This window comes from Magallana gigas, chromosome 5 (genome assembly GCF_963853765.1).
Source record: "Magallana gigas chromosome 5, xbMagGiga1.1, whole genome shotgun sequence".
Taxonomy (NCBI): Eukaryota; Metazoa; Mollusca; class Bivalvia; order Ostreida; family Ostreidae; genus Magallana; species Magallana gigas.
In genome coordinates, this window is record NC_088857.1 from 37111363 (window position 1) to 37133331 (window position 21969).

General features: G+C 32.4%; 1 protein-coding gene across 1 annotated transcript in view; it reads left to right on the forward strand.

Moving 5' to 3' along the window:
* The first annotated feature begins 1652 nt into the window (after positions 1-1652).
* The window catches only part of LOC105323831 (uncharacterized), a 30355-nt gene continuing 10038 nt past the window's right edge, over positions 1653-21969 (forward strand). Inside the window, exons 1-14 of the mRNA XM_011422914.4 lie at positions 1653-2365; positions 11791-11844; positions 11931-12099; positions 12216-12346; positions 16238-16357; positions 16510-16690; positions 16941-17095; positions 18312-18425; positions 18517-18675; positions 18905-19020; positions 19111-19256; positions 20494-20579; positions 21401-21496; positions 21680-21917. Coding sequence (XP_011421216.3) covers positions 1897-2365; positions 11791-11844; positions 11931-12099; positions 12216-12346; positions 16238-16357; positions 16510-16690; positions 16941-17095; positions 18312-18425; positions 18517-18675; positions 18905-19020; positions 19111-19256; positions 20494-20579; positions 21401-21496; positions 21680-21917 — 2234 coding nt within the window. The 5' untranslated portion in view covers positions 1653-1896. The remainder of the gene's footprint in view (positions 2366-11790; positions 11845-11930; positions 12100-12215; positions 12347-16237; positions 16358-16509; positions 16691-16940; positions 17096-18311; positions 18426-18516; positions 18676-18904; positions 19021-19110; positions 19257-20493; positions 20580-21400; positions 21497-21679; positions 21918-21969) is intronic.

The following is a 21969-nucleotide window of genomic DNA, read 5'->3' on the forward strand; positions in this document are numbered from 1 at the left end:
GTCATCTCTCCACTTTTTTATTGACTGAAATTGGTTTAATTTCCATTATACCTTATTTTGACAATGAGAAAAATATGGAGCATAGACCCACTCTATAAAAGAAAAGGCATTGAAGTTCTAAAAAATGGCTTAATTTGGAGGTTTTGATACATATACGCCAGTTTGAATTAACATATCATGAGTATTGAACATATTTAAAGGTTACAAATCGATGATAATATGTTAAATATATATTGTTTTGAATGATCTTTTGAACATTTATCAGATTAGTTGATATTTTTATTTTTCAGTATCTTGTCCGTTTTTGTGTGGGCATCTTACACGCCTTATCCACCCATCTTCCTTATGTTTAATTTAAATATGTAAAATGGAATACTTGTGTATTTTGATTGATTCACTAAAATGTTAATGTTAGAAATCAAGTTACCAGCGAGATACAGAGCTAACGTAAACAAATCGCGAATCTTATACATGTATTTGTTTACAAATAATCTAAAGTAAAGAATTGGTCATTTCTTAAACAAAATAACTTCAGGCAAACAAGGTAAACTGATTCAATACATGTATGTTCATTAATAATTATATAAACAACAAACAGCAACATAAGATAGAACTTGATACCAATACAGAACAAATGACTTGAGCTTTGTTTACAAAACAAAGCCTACTAACCCCTGCAACCCGCTTGCAACACGATATTTGACTTTCTAATTCTACCAAAGCATTAAAAACATCCATATTGCCCATTGTAGGCATTTAAAGTTTTTTAAAAAAATGAAAAAATCTTAGCTCAAATCGTTCCGTTAAGTTTAAATGCCGCGTTAACTGTATTTCCTGAGAAATAAAGATAGTAAGTATTTGGCCAGGCCGGGCGGCGAAGTTATTGCCAGACGTTACTTCGTTCTTAGACCCTTCAGTTGTTTGATATTGGCAATTTATTTCTGGGAATTTTTGGTACAACAATATTCTACGATTATCTAGCGTGAACTTTCCCGGTGAATTTCTATGTATTTTGAATGCATCCTATAAAGAGGCGGTGCGCGATTCCTTGTTTTACCCTTGGTTTATTACTCAATGTCCGATTTATTTCATTCGCCGGAATGCTACGTTCAACATTTTTCATATTTTCCCCTCCATTTATTGTTTGAGGGTTCTTATTTGTTTCTTTAATGTTGTCATTTTATTCCTCTGCTCATAATCTCACCAGTATTTTCACTGACTATTTGTATACGAATAAAAACAGTATAATGCGTCCATTTGTGTTTCTTACTGCTATGAGAAGGCGATAAATAAAAATTAAGTAACTTGCTTACGCTTGATATTTATATATTTTGTAATGTTCGCTTCTTTCATACCCACATGAAACATTTTATTATTTCAACGAAAACGCGCAGCATAGATTGACGGATATTTTATAGAAAATGTAAAGTATAGATGTTTGTCCTCAATAAAGGGAATTTTTTTATATCAAGAATTGAAAATGTACCCCGTTGTAAAAGTCAGTGTACCTTACAATGATTTCGCATTTCTAAAGGCATAGCAGCGCAGCAATGGACAAAAGATTCCTTTTTTATGAAGAAAAAAAAGAATACAAAGGGGAACAGATGTGATACATCCGTTGATATTGAACTGCATCATGTAATTGTTTTCTTCACCTCCATCAATCAATTAAATGGGGAAACTATAACCAGTTGAAAAATAGAAAAAAGGGAAAATTATTTATGAAGAGATAATTAATAAAATATGACGTTCGAACACTACAAATACAAAGAAATGTGTACAATAATTCCTTGGGGTTAGAAAATTGATACGGATCTGAGAGAGGACTTGTAGCTGAAAAGCGATCGTTTGATAGTGAGAATAAGTTAATACTGTTTCATCGTGCAGGACAGAAGGATGCGGTTGTTGCGATCCCTGGAAGCGATTCTCGTCTCCGTTGGACTGATTTATTGTGTGTCAGTAGACGGGACCTCTGAGAGTCTGAGAGCATCTTTGCAATTAACATATAAAGAACGCATTAATGAAACAGTGGAATTTTTTCAATTCCTTTCCGAAAACTTTGTCCATGATATTGTTGGCATGAGTATCGACAAGATGAAGTTGGAAATCCCCAGAAACCCGGACGATATGGCGACAGTTAACGACACAAAGGGTCAAGATCTACTACGGGTCGTCCGTTGTTCTATACAACTTTCTTTCCAGGAGGAGGAAGGTGGAGAATTAACAGTGACAGGGGAACATATTAACGAACATTCTATTGATCAAGAACAGAGAGAAATTCTTCTGTGCGCTTTCGTGACCATACCAATTTTATCAGAAGGCTCACGGGAATATAGGACTCCGACCTTAGTGATTTCGACTGCAGGTAAGGATATTATTATTATTCACACCAAAGGTATTCTAGACATTTGGCTAAATTTGTGAAATGGAGAAATATTTTTAAAGACTTTTTCTTTAGCCTATAGAAACTCTTTTGTAGTAAATATCGACGCAACAGACCTTTTCAAAAACTGTTTGACATTAATGAAAATCAAGGGAAACAATGCATTCGTTTTACAATTGCGATATTTTGAATTATTCAAAGATCCGTAAATGCTTTTGGCAATTTTCTATATTATCTGTGCCCCATGGGGTATGTCCAAATTCAATTATATTGTTATACGTTGACGTACATTTGTAATATCTATTAATGTTGCAATGGATCCAGTGCTGTGTGTACGACCAAAAATAGGAATTAGGATTGTAAACATCCAATTTAGGACCAGTTAATTACATACTGCTACCGGACAAATAAAGGCCAGAGTTGAATTTGATCATCTGCATTGTTTAATGAGACACTAAAAGAGCCTTAATTAAACATAAAACCATGAAAGGGACTCCGTTGGGAGGGGGAGGGGGAAGGATCCATGGTTTTTTGTTTTGTTTTGGTTTTTGTTGGGGTTTTTTGGGGTTTTTTTTTTGGGGGGGGGGGGGGGTGGCTATTTTAAGTACATCTTTAAAAGTTAAAAATGGCATAGGACGTTAGGCAAATTTATTTCAAATTCCATTACAAAAAAGAAAATTGATCTGTTGATATGCGTGTAAAAAGTTATAGTAATCTTGTATAACGTCTTCGATTAATATCTAGAAATAGAATTGGCAGCAAGATGTGTAATAGAATTAAAGATTGCTTTTACGGTATCGTAACAATTGGCTGTTTCCAGAATATGTTCATTATACGACTCGATAATACTCTGATATGTAACAGTTTTATTAGGAATACACATTTTATTCAACGTTAACCGTTAAAGAATGGATATCTTTTCCCGAGTATATCGATAAATGGCTTGTATAAACGTATGGAAGGGATTTACCACTAAAAGTCTATGTATCTTGCCTTTATTCTTATTATGCCTACTTCTTTATTCTTTGGTACATTTACACATGTATGTCACTTTATTGTTTTCATATTCATGCTTATCAAACTTGAAACTTGTTTCTTTTTTATTTTTCTTTATGTTGTGCTTCATTCTAGTATGTTGCATTATTCTTTTCTTATCCAAGTAAATTCTTGCTTCTTTCTTTTGTATTCAATTCTACATTATTATACTTATCTCTGTTAAAACGTGAATTCAATCAAGCAAACCATGTAGCGCTTAAATTTTAAATAAAGTCAAATGTAAGTGAATTTGTTGCTGCATTATGACGCCAGGTGGCAGTGTGTTCGCTACAAGTACTGCTCCCACACAGGCACGTAGCATCGTTTTTGAAAGTGGGGGGGGGGGGGGGCAGACCCATCCAAAAAATCTTGACAAGCAAAAAAAAAAAAAGGAAATTTAAAGTTTCCAAAAATCTTCAAAATCCTAATCCGTGGGGGTGGGGGGGGGAGTAAACTATACTTCCAAAAAAAATTTCTTACCTACCAAAATTGTTCCCCTCCAAATCATGAAATTCCTAATCTGGGAGGGGGGGAGGTAACTTCAATTTGACTCCTCATTTCGTTATTTTCATATCAATTTTTTACATACTTCCAAAAAAGTGGGGGGGGGGGGGGCCAACTCCATTATAAATCATTTTTTTATATGTAAATTTTAAAAAAATTGTTGCTGCGGGAAAAAGTTGGGGGCCAGGCCCCCCCCCTGCCCCCCCCCCCCCCCCCCCCCCCGATGCTACGTGCCTGCCCACAAAAATACCCGCATCTAACTTTACAAGAATGTGGGAGGTTTCGTACCAGGACATCTTGCTCTGATATGTACATGTGAATAAGAAAACGTTTTCAAGACGGGGGAGGTACCGAGGGATAAATTATATGACTTTGTTTGCCGTAGGGAGTGGGGAGTGTGAGGCCTATGTTTATTTAGTACCTTTACTATGTGAATTTAAGTTTGAATTTTCCAGGGCGGAGGGGTAGCTGAACCCCCCTTACTTCTAGAACCGAGCATAATTATAGTCATCCACTTATATTTAAGAGCAACTGTGTTCTAATAAGCAATGAAACTCACTAATTTGGATACCAAGAAAGCAAAGAAGCTATTAAGCATTTCTAATAATACCAGTGATACAGAATTTCCTAAATGGTTTCTTCGTGGTGATAGAGTAACTTACACCATTCATACAGAATCACCATTGTTTACTGAATTAGAATAATTAAAATCTACTCAAAAGATATTATTGATTCTCAATGTTGCCTATGATAATGTGGAAAGAAAGAAGATGTTTATCACTTTTTATTTGTTTGCAAAAGATTTTCGAATGGAAGAAATTATTTATTCAACGAACTATTCCAAATACACTATGTACATGTAGGTATTGTACGAAGCTTGCGCATATTTTACTGTGGCGTAATTTTAAGTATTATATTATGAAACTAATGTTATAATTTTCACTGCTGTGCCAAAACTGAAAACCAATTTCTCGCAGATTTATATAAGCATTGTGTTTTCACATTTTTTCTTTAGCTTTTTTTTTTTATTGACATATGATGTTTTATGACAATTGAAAATGATTTGTATAAGGCTGAGAACGTAGTAAATTGCAAACGCATGTGTTCAAACCTATTGTATATTATATATACAACATCATATGTTAAAACCAAACAGTTTTCATAACTAGCATCCGTAGCATAATCATTACCATCGCAATTTTGACATGGTAGTCTGTAATTTACGGTAGCTTAAAGACCTTTAGAGCTAAACAGGAACACTTAAATATATGATTGATAAATAAACAAAACTACACTCAGCCTGGATATGAGGGATAAAGATGCATTTCAAAATATTCAAAAATCTATGTAAATTAGAAATATACAAAATTTACGTTTTGTTCGATTGGTTTTTATTTTAGAAAAAGAAATATTCTAATTAGTTAAATATGAATGTATGGCGGCGTGGAAGGGTCAGATAAAAATTATAAATAAGTCTTATCAAACAAATTCTAATTCGTCCAAACAAATCGTATTTCGTCCACAAAAAAGCTATTTCGTCTGAACAAATCCTAATTCGTCCGAACGTACCGTAGCCTAATTAGCCAGCTCTAATTCGGTCGACTGTGTGGGAGTATCGGCGGCATGTCTTTGATGACGACGAAGCGACGGGCGTCTGGATTTAGCGAGCTGCTGACGAAAAAATAAGACTGTCACCAACTGGAAAAATCGACGGTATTTTGAAACGAGCTTTAACACTCGTTTGCGATTAAACTATGGTAGTCTAATATAGAACAGCTGTTGTACGGGCTATTACTTGTGAAAAATAGCTAATGCAACAGTTTAATAAAGATCAAATTTCAGTGAAGGTATGCGAAGTGTGCACATAGATACATATGTATATGTATTAAAACCTAAGCAATACTGAACATGAATAAGTCGTATTTTAAAAAATCATGTAAAGGAAAGAAATCATTATCGCACTTTCGCCTATTAGATAATATGCCTTAAAGGGACTTGGACACGATTTGAGATCAAAAATTCAATTTTTATTTTTTATGCATAAAGTGGTTTACTGGTGCATTTTAAATGATTGACCAAAATATTGAATGTAAAAGTCAAGTTACAAGCAAGATACAGAGGTAAGAATTGGTTGTTATGTAAACAAAGCTCGAGTCTTATAGTTGTTTACAAAATATGTAATTTAGAGATTTACCATTTTTTAGACAAAATGACATGTAAAAAACAATTTAAACTAACTAAATATCTTCATAAATACTAGTATCAACAATAGAAAGATAGATTTGATTGAAACTTACACCAATACAATGAATATGTAAAAATGACAATATTCGAGCTTTGTTAACAAAACAAAGAATTATGAACTCTGTATCTTGCTTATAACTTGATATTTGACTTTCAAATTTTGACATAGCATTAAAAACTTCTATATTTATCAGTATAAACACTGGAAATGGAAAAATAAAATTTGAAAATTTTAAGCCAAATCGTGTCCAAGTCCCTTTAATCCAAGATTGTTAAAAAAGGCGATCATCCGCGCTAAAACCCTCTGTGCGATGCTTGCATGCATAGAAAGGATATAATAGGATGGACTGTTTGTGAAAGTCGAGTAAGGTTTGCAAGCATTTATGGCAGGGATGTTTTCGTACAACTCCGATTAATTATATACATACATGTAAAAGTAAATTGGTTTAGCTTGTTTAATATGATTAGTCAATGTATATATGATACATTTATACATGTAAATAGACAAAAAGTTTCCTTCATATAATGTGCATGTCAAGATTCCAAAGTGTATCGAACATGGCATTGTGCCACTTTTGTTTGACAACTACATAAATAAGTTATAGATTAAATGTAATATCGGCTCAAGTTACAGATAAAATTTCTTTCATCACAAATTAGAAATACGTTGTATTAATCAACGCATTACTGGGATATTGTAATACACAATATTGCTTACGATGATTCAGGGGTATTTTAGATATTTCAAGCGCTTTAAGTATACCACATCAAATGTGTTTCAGGAAAGAGAGGCGGGGACTAGTGTTTAGTGACTTAATAATAATCAATATATATAAATTTGCTATATAAATGTTTTACCAAAATGACTGTGGATTTTGAATTCTATCATCAATATTTAAAACAACACTTGCTAGAACTTGTAAATAGACAGAGGGCAAAATGATCGGTAGACCAGATAAAGTCAAACTGATTTAGGTCTTGCGTAATTGAAATCAAATACATGGCTGAATAACTAAGAAAAGAGTAATTTATATAAAATTACAATGGAATTATTGTCAAAATCATATCATATTCGATCGATGTATAGTCCAGATATTCTAAAATAGTTCTCTGTGTTGTAAATTTTATATAAATTGCTTGGCGTTGAAGGATTTACTATGGTAATGAAAACTAAATTCCAATAAAGATCAAACCGCATTGAAAACATAATTTGTTAGTTGTGTTTTTCCTCATATCATCCTCATTATGACTTACATGTATGTATGTTATCAAACTGCGATATCCGTTTCTGAACTCGATGTGGCGCCAAATATTAAAATGCAAGCGGATATTTTTTTTTAAAGCCACGAATATGGTAAGAAAAATTGCTAAAACTGAAAAGAGAGAATGATGATATATAGAAAATTAAGTCATTATCTAGTTTCGTATCTCAATTTCATTACGTTTTTTGGCATGTTGATCTTCACTGATTTTCTGCCAGAGTTTTTTGCAACTAATATGACAACATATTGCCATTAATCGCTTTAACGTTCTGATCATATGTCATACGTGAACATTCACTGAGAGCTCCGTTTACGAAAAATAATAAGAGCCTGAGAATAGTCGAAAACTGGTAGGGTTTAGAAATTTAATGGTGACCCCAAGATTATATACTACATGTGTATACGCTTGTTCTGAAATACAATGACAAGAAAATGGAAAAATGTAGGAAAAAAAAGAAAAAGAAAAAGTAGCATGTCTCATTTCAGCGCGAAATAATCTACAGTAATTATTGTGATGAAATTGTTAAATCGATCGATGATAGGACGTCAATTGTATAATCACTTTTAATGCCGATCACTCTTCGGGTTCCATTAAAGTTTACGCTGCAGCATAACAGAATCACAATTTTGTTTTTAGCTTAATAGCCATCAGTTCAAAAATACTCTTTTATGAATATAAATATTTTATTAATTTCATCGTTAATGCCTGGAAATCCGAAATAGGGCAAGTGGAAAATTTTTATCAATTTACAAGGTTTTAATGTAATCATAAAGAATGGAGACTAGAGGGAATCGGATTCATGTCATTTTAAACCTTTGTCTCTGACTTTCGTTTAATCAAATATCGTGGATTTCGGTCCCACTGGCTTTATAGATATGGATAGACAGTATTTATCTAAAATGATAAGTTTGGTCAAATATCCAAATAAATCTTGTTAACAAGTGGTTTGTTTTCCAATAAATTTACCAGTAACAGATATTTAGATACCATCAGAAATAAAACGATATATCTACATATGTACCACAAATATTGTTTGTGGTTGATACAGGTATCAATTTTCCCATTTCCATTGTGCTTTAATACATTGGATTATATAGAACGAACATATCCGGTTTAGAAAGAATGTAATCACTGATATTTGAAATATATTTCATTTACTATCGGCGATACTGAGAATACTAGTAATGAGCGTATGTTGTTTTTGGACATCGGACTTATTTTTCATCCATCGTGAAGCGAAATTGTAAATATATCACCCCTGCGAATGTTATTGTCATTCAAATTTTAGACCACGTGGTTTTATTTGACCCTTTCGGTTTCGCAGTAAAAATCGTACCTCGTGTATAAAGTCTATTTCACAGTATCTAGGTTCTTATAGTCAAATATAAAATCTAGAGGTTTATTGATTTTAAACTTTATCTTCATTAATTGGTGAATAAAATGTGTTCTAGAAATAAATGTGACTATACAAAAATTAGTTTTTGTCTGCTGTTGCAACAACTAACATGCTTAAAAGAGATCCCTCCTGAGGATTAATTTTCGATCCGCGCCTGACCTAGTAATAACATCAATAGTGAAACAGACTATACCATTTTATGCAGAATGTTCCTTGAAAATGGCTCGATATACTAAGTTTTAATGCAAAACAGACACCCATTATTTTTTTTTAAACATGGTATTGCACACCACAAGCATCAAACATGGCTATGATTTTATTAAGCAACCCAATGTTTATATTTTCAACCACTCTACACGTGTTTGAACACGAACGATAACTCTGTTCTGAATATTATCGTTTAATATAAATAACTGCTAGATGGTAAAATAAGACATCCATCTTGAAAGCTTTTCCCGTTTTAACATAAATCAAAGTAGGATATGATATGAAAAACGACCAGTACTTACGTATTTGAGAATATTATCCGAACACTCATAATTCCGCTCGAAATTTCACAGGAACTGAACAAATATCGGTGAAGTCTCGTGAACTTTCATTCGAGCACCTCTGGATTTATTATTTACTTAGCAACGATAAAGAAAACATTCCGAACACATTCGCAGGGGTGTATATAATAATGTATAGTTAGCCATTTAGAGAGACTGAATGTTCAACAAATTCACAATTAAATTTATCTTATAAATTCTTGGACACGGTGTTTTTATCCAAAAAAAGTATTATCTAACAAGCATTCTGAGAGTATTGCATAAGCAATACACGTCCCCTACCGGTTTGTAGAAATTTGTGAAAACAATGCCATGTTATGCAGAATATCATTTCTGGACACAGACCACAATTATTTTTCCCTCTTATTCCTTTATACAAAAATAAATCATATAAAAAATTCCACCGGCTCAAATGAGTTCAAATACAGCATACCTATAGAATGACACTAGTCCAACAACATATCCAAACTACAGGAAAATCAATCGAGAGGGGACTGAGATATGGCCCCTAAAATAACCCCTACCATGAAAAATTCACTTTCACTTTGGAATTTGTGTAAACATTGGCCTCTTTACACCCTTTCTATTGCGCCTGTAAAGATAATTTTTCTAAATTTTTTCCTGCCTGTATTTTTTTTCAAACCTTCTTCTTTCCATCCATGCCATAAAAGGAACCAAATTCGACCATTTAATACCCCTAGGAATTTTTGAAATGATACATACATTTTTAGAATGGAACTACTTGCGTGGTATGTGACCTTCTTACCGTCTCAACAGACCAACCCGATAACGAACCCGATTGTAATAATACAAAAATCCCTGTCGATTAAATTTACAACACAATACTTGACACTATTTTACAGAACTTATTTGTTTAATATGTTTGTTAGAAACAATAAAAGGAATGGTCCAAGTAATGCACGATATTATTTCTGACAACTACTTCCCTCGCAATCGCAGCTTCTCGGGCCTTTCCGGCAAGCTCGGAAAAACACCTCGAATGTATTATCTAGGCGTCCATGACAACCCCCCTTTTTATAAAACTTGATATAAATGTAACACATTTTACGATCTGTTGAGATGTGAGCTATACTTCATTAAAGTAAACGATATACACTAAAATATATCACAGAAGCGACATACAAGACTGTCTAGCCAATACTTATTTTAATGGGAAGCGACTCCATTTTGTATAAAATTCTAACATCTGGTGATGTTAATACATTCGAGGTGTTTTTCCGAGCTTGCCGGAAAGGCCCGAGAAGTTGCAATTGCTTCCCTCGTTTATTTGATACACACCGAGTCCGATAACGAACCCGAACATTAAAAAATTGGAATATAAAAAATTAATTTTCTCGAAAATATGTCAACCAGACACTACAAAAGTGTAAACTTGATCTGTAGTTTGACATTTTGAAGCTGTTCAGCAAATTTCATATTATTTCTCAAACGCATAAAGAAAAAAAGTGTGGAAAACTGAAGTGGGACAGACAGACGGACGGACGGACTGACGGACGCAGAGGAAAGCTATAGTCCCCTCCGGTGAAAACCGGTAGGGGACTAATAACGGGAAATTCCTAAAAATGTCTTAACATTAAAATTTGAATATTTTTCTATGTTGTTGCAACTACGAAACTTTTTATCTAAAGAAGATTTATATCATCAAAGTACTGATTAATTCAAGGTCAGTAATATTTCTTTACAACATACTAGGGTAACCATAATGATGCAGAAAACAGAACGGAGACAGACAAATTGAATAGGCTTCCGTTTGCGAGTCTTGATAACGTTTAAGATGGTGTCTTTTCAATGGCGTGTTGACATGCTTTTTATTTGAAGGAAACTAACCTCAGGTCTTATTAACAGAAAAGTAAATTTAAAATCTCTAGGCCTAAATTGTTTACTGCAGACTTTCTTCGACCTGTAAACATCAACATTAATTCTCAGTTACGCAAGGCACTCAAGTAAAAAAAACCCGTGTTATTCTGCATGAAATGAATTTGAATAAAACATGGAAACAGATACCAATCTAAGCATTACGCTTGTTTTCTTCTAGGTTGTAGGGTTATAAAATCTTGTCTTTTTTTGTTGCTATAATGTGTTTTTCTTCGGTCTTGTTGATTAGTCTAGAGACCATTAACATTTTATCTTACAGAAACTGGACGTAAAATACCAATTAGTCTCTTAAATTGGTTTGTCAGTAGTGTTTCCATGGACGCGGTACAAGAGTTTATTGAATGTTAAAGTATAGAATGTGAGCGTTTTAAATAGGACGTTTTTATTAGCTCTGAGCTAAAGCACAACTCATCTGTATATCAGTTTCTTTTGGTGCAAAACATAAAAATTATACATTAGTTTTAAACATTAAAAAGGTCGGTTAATTGTTCTATAATTGCATTTTTCTTTAAATATTTCAGATCCCAAGTGGAAAACATCATCTTGCGAAAATATGACGGACTCTGTTTGCAGTGGTACATTAGTTTTCTGTTATACCGACATTTCACTCTTTATATATATATCTACGATCAAATGATGATACATATAATTCTTCCTTCAGAATTCAATAGCACAACAAAACTTACAACTTCGTCGAAGATATTTGGAAGTGGTAAATGCTGCACCATTGGTCTAAAGATTGCATACCCACTCAGGATAATCCAGATCTTTATTATCACAAATCAAACAGAGTGGTTGCCCCTTGTTTCTGGAAGAAACGCTCGAAAAGGGTAATAAATCATCGCAAGTTAAGAATAAGAACTTATCGCGATCAAAAATATTAAGCAAAACCTTGTTGTAATTTTTTTTTTCGAATTGAAAACTGTACCGGTGTTTTAAATTATAGATCCGCTGAAAATGAGAACCTCTTCTTTGTTGGTGAAATTCCAGCCATATTCAAGATTGTTATTGTCTACGAGGAAGAAATGTCGGCGAGTTTTTCAATATTTTGGAAAAATTGCAACACCATCAAAAGAGGTATTTGGATTGAAAAACGAATAATTTGATAGTGGTGTAACATTGTATCAAATCGAATTAATTTTAAGCCAGAAATACGGGAATACTTTTTAGACATGAATTTAATTGAAGTGGGAATCGTATGAATATCACCAACCATTTCTATCCGACCATTAGTTTTATAACTCAATCAAGCTTAAATTGATCTGGCAAAGCGTACGTCAATCGATCGGATTTTAAAAGTTGCTCTAAGAAAATTGAACGAATTCTGAAAACCACAGATCATTACAGCGTAAATTAATACCTTTTGGAAATTGATGAATTAATTTAAACATCGTATATTTCATGCGAATTTCTTGCTGGTTATTTATATAGATTAAGTATGGTGAAATATGAAATTAATCACTGTGTATATGAATGATTTAGGTATAAATTAATTATATCAAAACCATTCTTATTCTCATTAAACAGAGTGTGAAATCTAAAAAAGTTTTGTGAAGTGTAGCCATGCCTTAGCAACTGCTGACCATGTAACTTTTTAAACGTCTATTTAATTAGTCTAGAAGCTTATGTTACAGGAGATATAATAACCTGGATTTGAAAATTGCCAAATATCTTGTAAACCATTGCATTCCTCATCCCGAATCCTATATATTTTTTGTTCCTTGTAAAGTTGTGTTAATCAGTAGCTAATGTTATGTAGGTCATGACCCAATGGGATAGTTCTGTAATTCTGATTCCTTCATGGCATAAAACAGGAAAAGACCAAATATTTTGAAAACTGTTGAGATCCACTCCCCTAAACCATATATATTCCTGTTTCTTGTACTGTGATGTATTATATGGTGTAAAATGCATAAGAAATTCCCCTAAGAAATAGAAAATGATAAAATATTTTGATAATAACTGTTGAGATCCCCAGCATTAAAATATGTTTATTCTTCATCCTTGAGTTACTGTGCATTTAATAAATACGCATACATGTAGGTGTAGTATACATTAAGATTATGACCGCTTTGAGACACCCTGACTTTCAAGAGTTGAAAATACTGTAGAAGTACTTTTGTCCGCGTGGTATTTATTTACGCTATGAACGCGGGCACAAATTTTCCGCGGAATTTTTTCCCAGTGTACTTAAAGTGCATTTTGGAATTGCATTACATGAATAAGGATACTAGTAATCGGAAGTTACTACATTATAGAACACTTGCATATACGTGTACCCAATGTATATCGTTTTTATCTATGCAAACTGTCAAACAAATTTTTATTGAGAATTCACATAATAAATGATTTAATTAATCTCCAAAATTTACTTACATGAAATTTAAACTTCTCCAAGCTTGAGATAACGGCACGTGTCAGACGACAAATAGCCCCAAGCGGGTCTGTCTTTCAATGACCCAATTAACTACACGCCAAGACCCGTGTTTTTACTGCAATTTTTAGATCCCTTTGTGCTCTGATTTTTAATTGATTAAACTGATCAACTCATAATTTAAACGACATGAGAACCCATAAATTGACAGTTGATAAAGATTAAATGGTGTTTCAGACGATTTTAGCCAACGTCGTAACATCTTGACGGCTAACTAATGACTACCGACCAGTGCACAACCGATAATTACTGTTCACTGTGAACAGTTCTTACAATTTAACTCCAAAGTTTGACAAATTCTAGGTAATGGAAATCGCTCAGAACTATATTTAATAATAGTTATTCAAATGATTTTTTTTTCGTTCAAAGAATCCGCGTAAATTTTTACCCGCGGATTAAATTGATATTGTGATTCCGCGGAATTATGACCCCGTGGAAAAAAATACGTCTACAGTAGTCAAGAATGGTATCTTATTCATTTATAAAGTTTGACCCATGTGAGTAATTTTACCCAAGTGATGACTGCTAATTGTCTCGATTACAGAATACTTTTTGGTTATCTAAAAGATTAAAGGGACCTAGACACGATTTGACCTCAAAATTTAATTTTTATCTTTTTTCTGTATAAAATAGTTACCTTGTGCAATTCGAACGATTGACCAAAACTTGAATTTTAGAAGTTAAGTAATATAGAGAGATACAGAGGTAAGAATTTATTGTTATCTAAACAAAGCTCGAGTCTTATATTTGTTTTCAAATAATGTAAAGTGAGGAATTGCCATTTTTTGACAAAATGACTCGTGATAAACGAAATAAACTGATTCATTGTGTATTTAAATAATAATATCAAGAGAAAAGCCACATTTTATTAAAACTTAAACCAATAAAACACATATGTAAACAAAAACAAGAGCTTTCTTTACAAAATAAAAAATTTCAAACTAACTCTGTGTCTTGCTTACATCTCAATGTCTGACTTTAAAATTTTGATGAGGCATTAAAAATACCCAAACTAATCATTCTAAACTTTAAAAAATGGAAAAATAAAGAAGATAGGGGAATAAGATGACGCAACTGCCCATTCATTTTAGTCGTAAAATACAATTTGAATTTATTTGTATGTATGGGCATTTTACACGCCTTATCCACCCATCTTCTTTTCAATTTTGAGTCGATATCGCGTCGAAGTCCCTTTAAAAACAATTTCCAAAATCCTGACGCAGATCTAGAGAAAAATATCAATCAAAGGATGATAATTGTAAATATGTAAGAAGAGACTTTGAAGCCTTGAGACAAGTTTAATGAAAGTATAGGGTAGAAACACGAAATTTTAACCATTTATTGTCAGTTTATGAAATATTTTAGACAAAAATCATATTTCAATTTTAACAGATTATTTGGCACTTTTAAGTAGTGTAAATGATGGTTTTTTGTTTTAAAGTCATATTTTTACAGTTTAAAAAAGCCCCATGAAGACAACACCCAAATTATATTTCAAGTCATGCAGATTCGATATTTGCTGTGTAAAATGTCACACCAGTTATGGTAACTTGGGTTTGATTTGTTTTTTTGGGTGAAAAATTACACTTCTGAAACTATAAGGCACCCACATTCATATTCAAAAGATAATATGGTTTTTAAGGATATTCTAAGAGATGATGACTGTTGAGAAAATTGTACAAGGAGTTTGGAAAGCATGATTTTTGTGTGTAAAAATGGAATATCTTACAATTGATATTGTTATAATTTTTTTTTTTGCAATATAAACCATGTACATGTATGTATATTTTTGTAAATATGTTTAAGCATTATTGTTAGTGCCCCAAGGGTCGATTTGAAAACTTATTTTTACCCTGTGTTTTTAAAAATTAGATACAGATACCATAAACTAGTAACTGTTGGAGGATGCGTGTCAAACATTTCAAAAATTAGGGTTAATATTTAACTTTTTTTTTATCAGTCATTAAATTACATGTAGAACAAAATAAGAATAACCTAATATACTGTAAGTTTTCTAATGCCGATGATATTTCAACAAGATGGTTTTAAAAATTGCAAAATATTTATACTATATCCTCATAATCGTAGGATTTCAGGATGATTGTCAAATAATATTAGCTTTTGGAATTTAATCTTGAGTAAAACAGTAATATCATTAGGTGAAACAATATTCAAATCAATTACATTATTATAATTCGGTTATTCACAGCCAGTCTCGCATAAAATTGCTGGCCGTTGACCAACTTGTGAATTTTCTTCTTCTCATAAATGATTAATGCTCTTTTCCCCAATATCAAATCTCGCCTTTCTTGTTAATTCTTATAAATTCATCTATCAACAAGACATGCTTTCATAACATGATCATCGTTTTCATACCTCGAAAATCATAAAACTTACGCTTGTAGTTATCGGTGAATTAAGAATGATTAATTTTCCTGCATGAAATCCAGAGAAGATTAATTAGTAGAGAAGTAGGAGACTGACCCTTAGTTTCCAACGATATTGAACATTATTGTTTGCTTTTTTCCTTTTAGCCATTTCAACAACACTGTCAGGTTGGAACTATAATGTGACAGACTTCACTATTTATGACGAGTTTTGTGATTGTAACGAAGCATTACTTCAGCCATTCTACTGCGATGGACCCTCTAAAGGTGTTTTAAATACTTTTGGTTTTTCTTGAAAATCTATAGAGAGTACTAGTCTAAGAATAATTTTATTTGAAAATAAATACATGTTTAATTAGTATTTGTTTAACAAATGAGCACTCTGTTAACCAACTTTGGCCTTGGACTTGTGACTGTAGGTTTGGTGCTTCAGACTGCTGGTAATCTAGCAACGATTACGTCAGAGATGATTACCAGTTCAAACCCAGAGTGTTACTTATCCTTGGTTATGACCACAACATTCAGAACGTATGCCGGGGTAACAATCCTATCAAAAAACAGGACTAAGTTTCGGGTCTTTAGTGAGAACCGCGAGGGAGGGTAAGTTTTATTACATTCTCTCAATCAAACCTCGAATATTTTTGTATGGGTGAAGAATCTAACAAATGAAAAAAAATGGAGCGTAAATATTACAAATTTATGTGAGGAAAATTCCCACAAATATATTTACCAACACCGACCACAGTGATAGTCAAGATATTGTACAATCGCTTTGCTGGGATAAGATAAAGTGCAATAATTAGAAAAGCTACACTAAAGTTTAATATATATTTTTTTTAATTTGCTGCAGACTCTATAACCATCATAGCAAAGAATACCGAATTAAAGTGGGTCAAATTAAAGAAGATTTTAAAATTCAAGTAGACCTTCAACGGTTACAGCCGAGTTCGCTCATGGCGGTTGGATCTATTGCACTAAACAATTGTACAGGACCTCATAGTTTTGGTAAGAAAAACTTGTTTACGAGTTATATGTAAGTAATAGGTAATATGCTGGATATCCTGTTGCTAACATGGAGGTTTTTGCTTGAAACATTTGAACGTGTTCTATAAATTACGTTCATTTTTAAGGGACTAATAAAAGTTTTCTGCAACAATTTGTATAAACCCCACACTTTTACTAGTGTTAATTAAGGACTTCTTATGTAGATTAAACTTTTGAGCATGAGGCACATAATAGTTTGTAAATATATTCGAGATTTGTTATTTGTAATTGTCTTTTCCACATCATGCATGTACTGTCTCGTGTGAGGATAGACAGTAATTCTTTATATAAATTTAAAATGATACAAATGTTATCTCAAACTGATATATTTGTAATATTATCGTATAGAGTATCGTATTCAATTCAAGTGCCATGATAGGTCTTCTGAACACTGAAGATTTTATCAATACTCTTACTAAAAGAAAAATGCCAACAAAAACTGCAAAAATTTAAAATATTTAATAATCAAATGTATACAAAAACAGGAACAACTGAATTCATGTTATCAAATATTAAAAATACAATACCACAACAGCTGGGTCCAATTTAGTTATCAATTATTGATTAGCGAGGGTATGTTGTGAGAATCATCATTGTTTTTGCTCTATTTCACTTTATCTGTCGATTAGATTTGTTTGATATGACATTTGAATGCTCTACACACTATTAAGTATTACAAGTCATGATGAAACACCACTTCGCTTTGCATAAGTTATGAATGTTAAAAAAAGGTTACGTTCTTTTTGTTCTCGAACATTGCCTGCTGTGGGACGGATGTTGGTTTCGATTTTTTGTTTACTTCCTAACATGTGTCATCTTTCGCAGCAGTTTTATATTCATATCTAAATTTATTTCAAGGATATTATGTTTTTATTAGAAAGAGTATTTTTATACGCGACAATTCAATTGTTTTCAAAATATTTAGGTTTTAAATAATTGATCGCATGCAGTCTGTTTGATTTTTTTCAATGAAATCTTGAAGACTTAATCAACTTTAGATGTTTACAGCGTTGACATTGAAATAGATACAAATGTTGTCATCAATGAATTTAAATTGATGAAATGAATATAGTACTAGCAAACTAATCTTCAAGGTTATATATAATAAAATATCAATTGATAAAAAATATATCTATCAAGCACCGAAAATCAAAAAATAACCAATTTATTTATTCAGATTCAAACTGTTCTTCGTCGGAATACATGTGCAAAACTGGTGTATGTATCAGCAAATGGAAAAGATGTAACATTGCGAAAGATTGTTACCATGGTGACGACGAGGAGCATTGTGGTACTTATTTTTAACAAACATTATGCAAACATCCATATTGGTTTTTAACACTCTGACTTCATGAAGTAGTTTCGTTCTCCTATTGTTTTAGGGCGTGAAATTAGTCCATGGCATTGTGATTTTGATGACATGCCCAACAGCACGTGTAATTTCCTGCAATATGAAAATGACAAGTGTGGACAGTTTAAGGTTACAGAGGGGCGTCTATTTGGTCACCCTGGACCGGAACATACAAATACCCACGATAGGGGTTAGAACATGCTAATTTTAAATAATTTTTTTATATGTGAAGATATTCTGCAGGGAATTGTTTTAGAATAACATAATTACGATGTTTTATTTCTTTTCCTTGAATCTTATAAATTTTGTTTAATCAAAGTCAAAACTTTATCGTGTCTCGTCATGTAAAGTTACTGAAATTCTTGAGGATTGCCATATTAAAGTTCCATATGTATATCTTTTTTCTGTTAATTTCATAGGGGCCATGTTATACTTTCAAAGAAATTTTTGCAAGAAACCCTTTTCGGCGGAAATTAGAACGCAACTATTTGAATACACGTTGCCAGAGAAGCAAGAAAACAAGTCAAAATGCACGGTATCTATATCTACACATAACCTAAAAACTGCCTTAAAGAAACAATGTAAACTTCACAACATGCGTAGTTTTTTTTCTTCTATCATCTAGTTAAGTATAGCAAGCAAGGGCGAAAACTCATGTTGGTGGAATTTGTATCTATGTCAAGATTCTTCGTGTACAAGAAAATTATTTCGTGGTAATACTACAGGGATATGGAGAACAGATGTCGTCACTCTAAATCTTATGTCGGGAAGGTAAGAAAAGTAGAACGTTTATTGAGCTATTGGCCTATCATCTGGAATGATTTATATCACTGAATATACTATGTTGCGTTTCATTCACCAAACGCTTTTAACAATTATGGCATAATTTCAGTAAGGTGCATGTAGTCGCCAGAATGGCAGTGCCGTTACTACCTTTATACAAATTATGAAAATAAATGTTTAAAAAGTTTGATAAATTTTAAAACAATGTCCGATAAACTTACACAAGTAAAGAAACATTTATGTTTCAAAGATTCACCTTTTCCACATTTACTCATGCTTAAGTCCTAGCTGCATCAGATTCTAACCCCAGCTAATTTAAACATAAAATGTAGTTTTGAAATGTGCAAATTGGTATGACCTATCGTTTACTACTAGATTTGACACCAAAGGATAGTTTATGAGTTTATGTGGAATTACCTTTTGATGATCGAAGGCCACACGGCGGTGACTTCTAGATTAATGATATTCATTTTCCGGTGATTTTGATGCTTATGATGTTGACCCTTTAACACATACTCCGTATCCTTTATCTTTCATAACAGATTGCAATAAGATTCTTTGTTGATCAGCTTTGTGTACATGGAGTTCTAGTTAATATTAATTATGAAATACATCTTATTGCTTTGTTTAGTGAAAAATGAAAAAAAAATATTAAGAGTTATTAAGTTTATCCACACCCAATCAATGTTGACTTAAGAAAAAGCCTTGTTGGGGTTTTGCGTTAGTGTGTTAATGGCTATTGAAAAATCACTATTTTTTTAAAGGAACATATGTTCATATGATGCAAGTGTTTAAATTATATGTTTTAATGGTAAGAGGCAGTAAGAAAACATAAACTCTTAAGAAAGTCTGTATAGAATGCTGGAATGTATATTTGGAATTACAAATGTAGCTTAAACACTACTCAAAACGTAAACACTGAAAGTATATGTTCCTTTAATCAAAGAAAAAATTGATGTATGAAACTTTGAAAATACGTATAGATATAATAAGAATAATGTTTATATTTTCAAACTCATTTCATTAGATTGAAAAGAAAATTATCTACAAATGATTGTTATGAACCGCTAAAAATAGTTATATTGACCTTACTGCAGCTATCTGAACAGCTGCTTTCAGTATTGCGTGTATATCAATATTTTTTCGTGCATATGTGTCTTTTCAAGGTTTTGTTACTATTTAATTACTTTTTAGGGTATAATTTATTGCCTTTATTTATTGAAAGCTACTACATAAAGCTCAAAGCAAAGGAGCGGTGCGAATGGATGGCAATTGATGATGTTTTCTTCTCACCCAACTGTTTTTCACCAGGTAATGATAATATCAAATCTTCAAACAACATGATAAATAAAACTTACACCGAGGACCTATTTAATACACATGTACTTCATTTTCTGAAAAGGATGCCTCTTTATCCACTCTAGAAACCTAGACTTCAACACAAAAGACAAACAAATAACGAGAACAATTCACGTAGAAAGTAACTAAGTACTGACATAATTTTGTCTTTGTCGTAGAACAGTTATACAGGACGATGTTTCTGAACTGTTAGTCGATTTCTATTGAAGTTTTTGGTGAATGTGTATCATCAAAGCTGACACTTACTAGGCCTGGTAGTGGCATAATAATAATAATAATAATAATGATAATAATAATATGATAATAATAATTTTTCTGCAATAAAAGGGAATTAGGTCTACTTATGTAAAGAAAGTTTCTTTAAAGATGCACACCATCAAAATGTCGCAACAAAGCATTTATCGATTCGATTGTACATGTATTTGCATGTCATGTTTAGTACCTTTTGTTTGCAAGGATTCGACTGTATTTTTTTGCCAAGTACAAGCTAAAATTCTGATGCAATGGGACAAGAACAAGAAGGTGAAAAATCAATAGTCTGTGTTTTCCGTGGGAACCGCAAGAATATTTTAATACATGTAATTGAATATTTCCACACAATTACAATGAAGTTAAAGAAAATAATTTCATTAAGTTAAAGAAAATAATTTTCAACAAGTGTGATTTGCGTGCTATTAAAATAAAGAGGAATGGAGAACCAGAAAATAATCAAATGATATCGTTAAATGAGAGTGGGATTTAGAATTGTTACGAATTATTGCATTACCTTGTAGAACCCGAGGACTTGGATATCACGTGGTGGGTGGAAATCTTCGTTCCCTTTGTGTGTCTTATCGTATTAATAGAAATAATCGTAGTCTCTTGGGCAGGTATGATTTGATTGAGTTTCCAAAAGTTACCCCTCTCTCTTTTTTCTTGAATCCCAATGATCATAAAATTGCAAATTGCGTCGTAAATTAACTTCCCTTTATTTAATTTTTATAGTTTTTTTTAAAAATTAATTATTTAACCCTAATTTTTATAAAATTGTGGATTTTTTTTCATCCTTTCAGTTTGTCAAAAGTTTTCAGTCTGTCAAAAGTCCGTGTTTCTCGAGAAGTTTTACTTCTTACGAAGCAGAAAACATTCGGATATGAAAGACTTTCTGGGTGATCGCTGTGTTTTGCCTAATTCAACTTCTAGATTTAAAGACATGTTAACAGAGGATAACCCGAACTACGCTTTGCTGTCAGAACGAACGCTAAACGAATGCATTCGTAACATCCCATTTACGAGCGTTTGTCTCGAATCGTAAGTCCTAAGTATCCATCTTAACGGAGTCATATTATTCGCGAAATGAGAA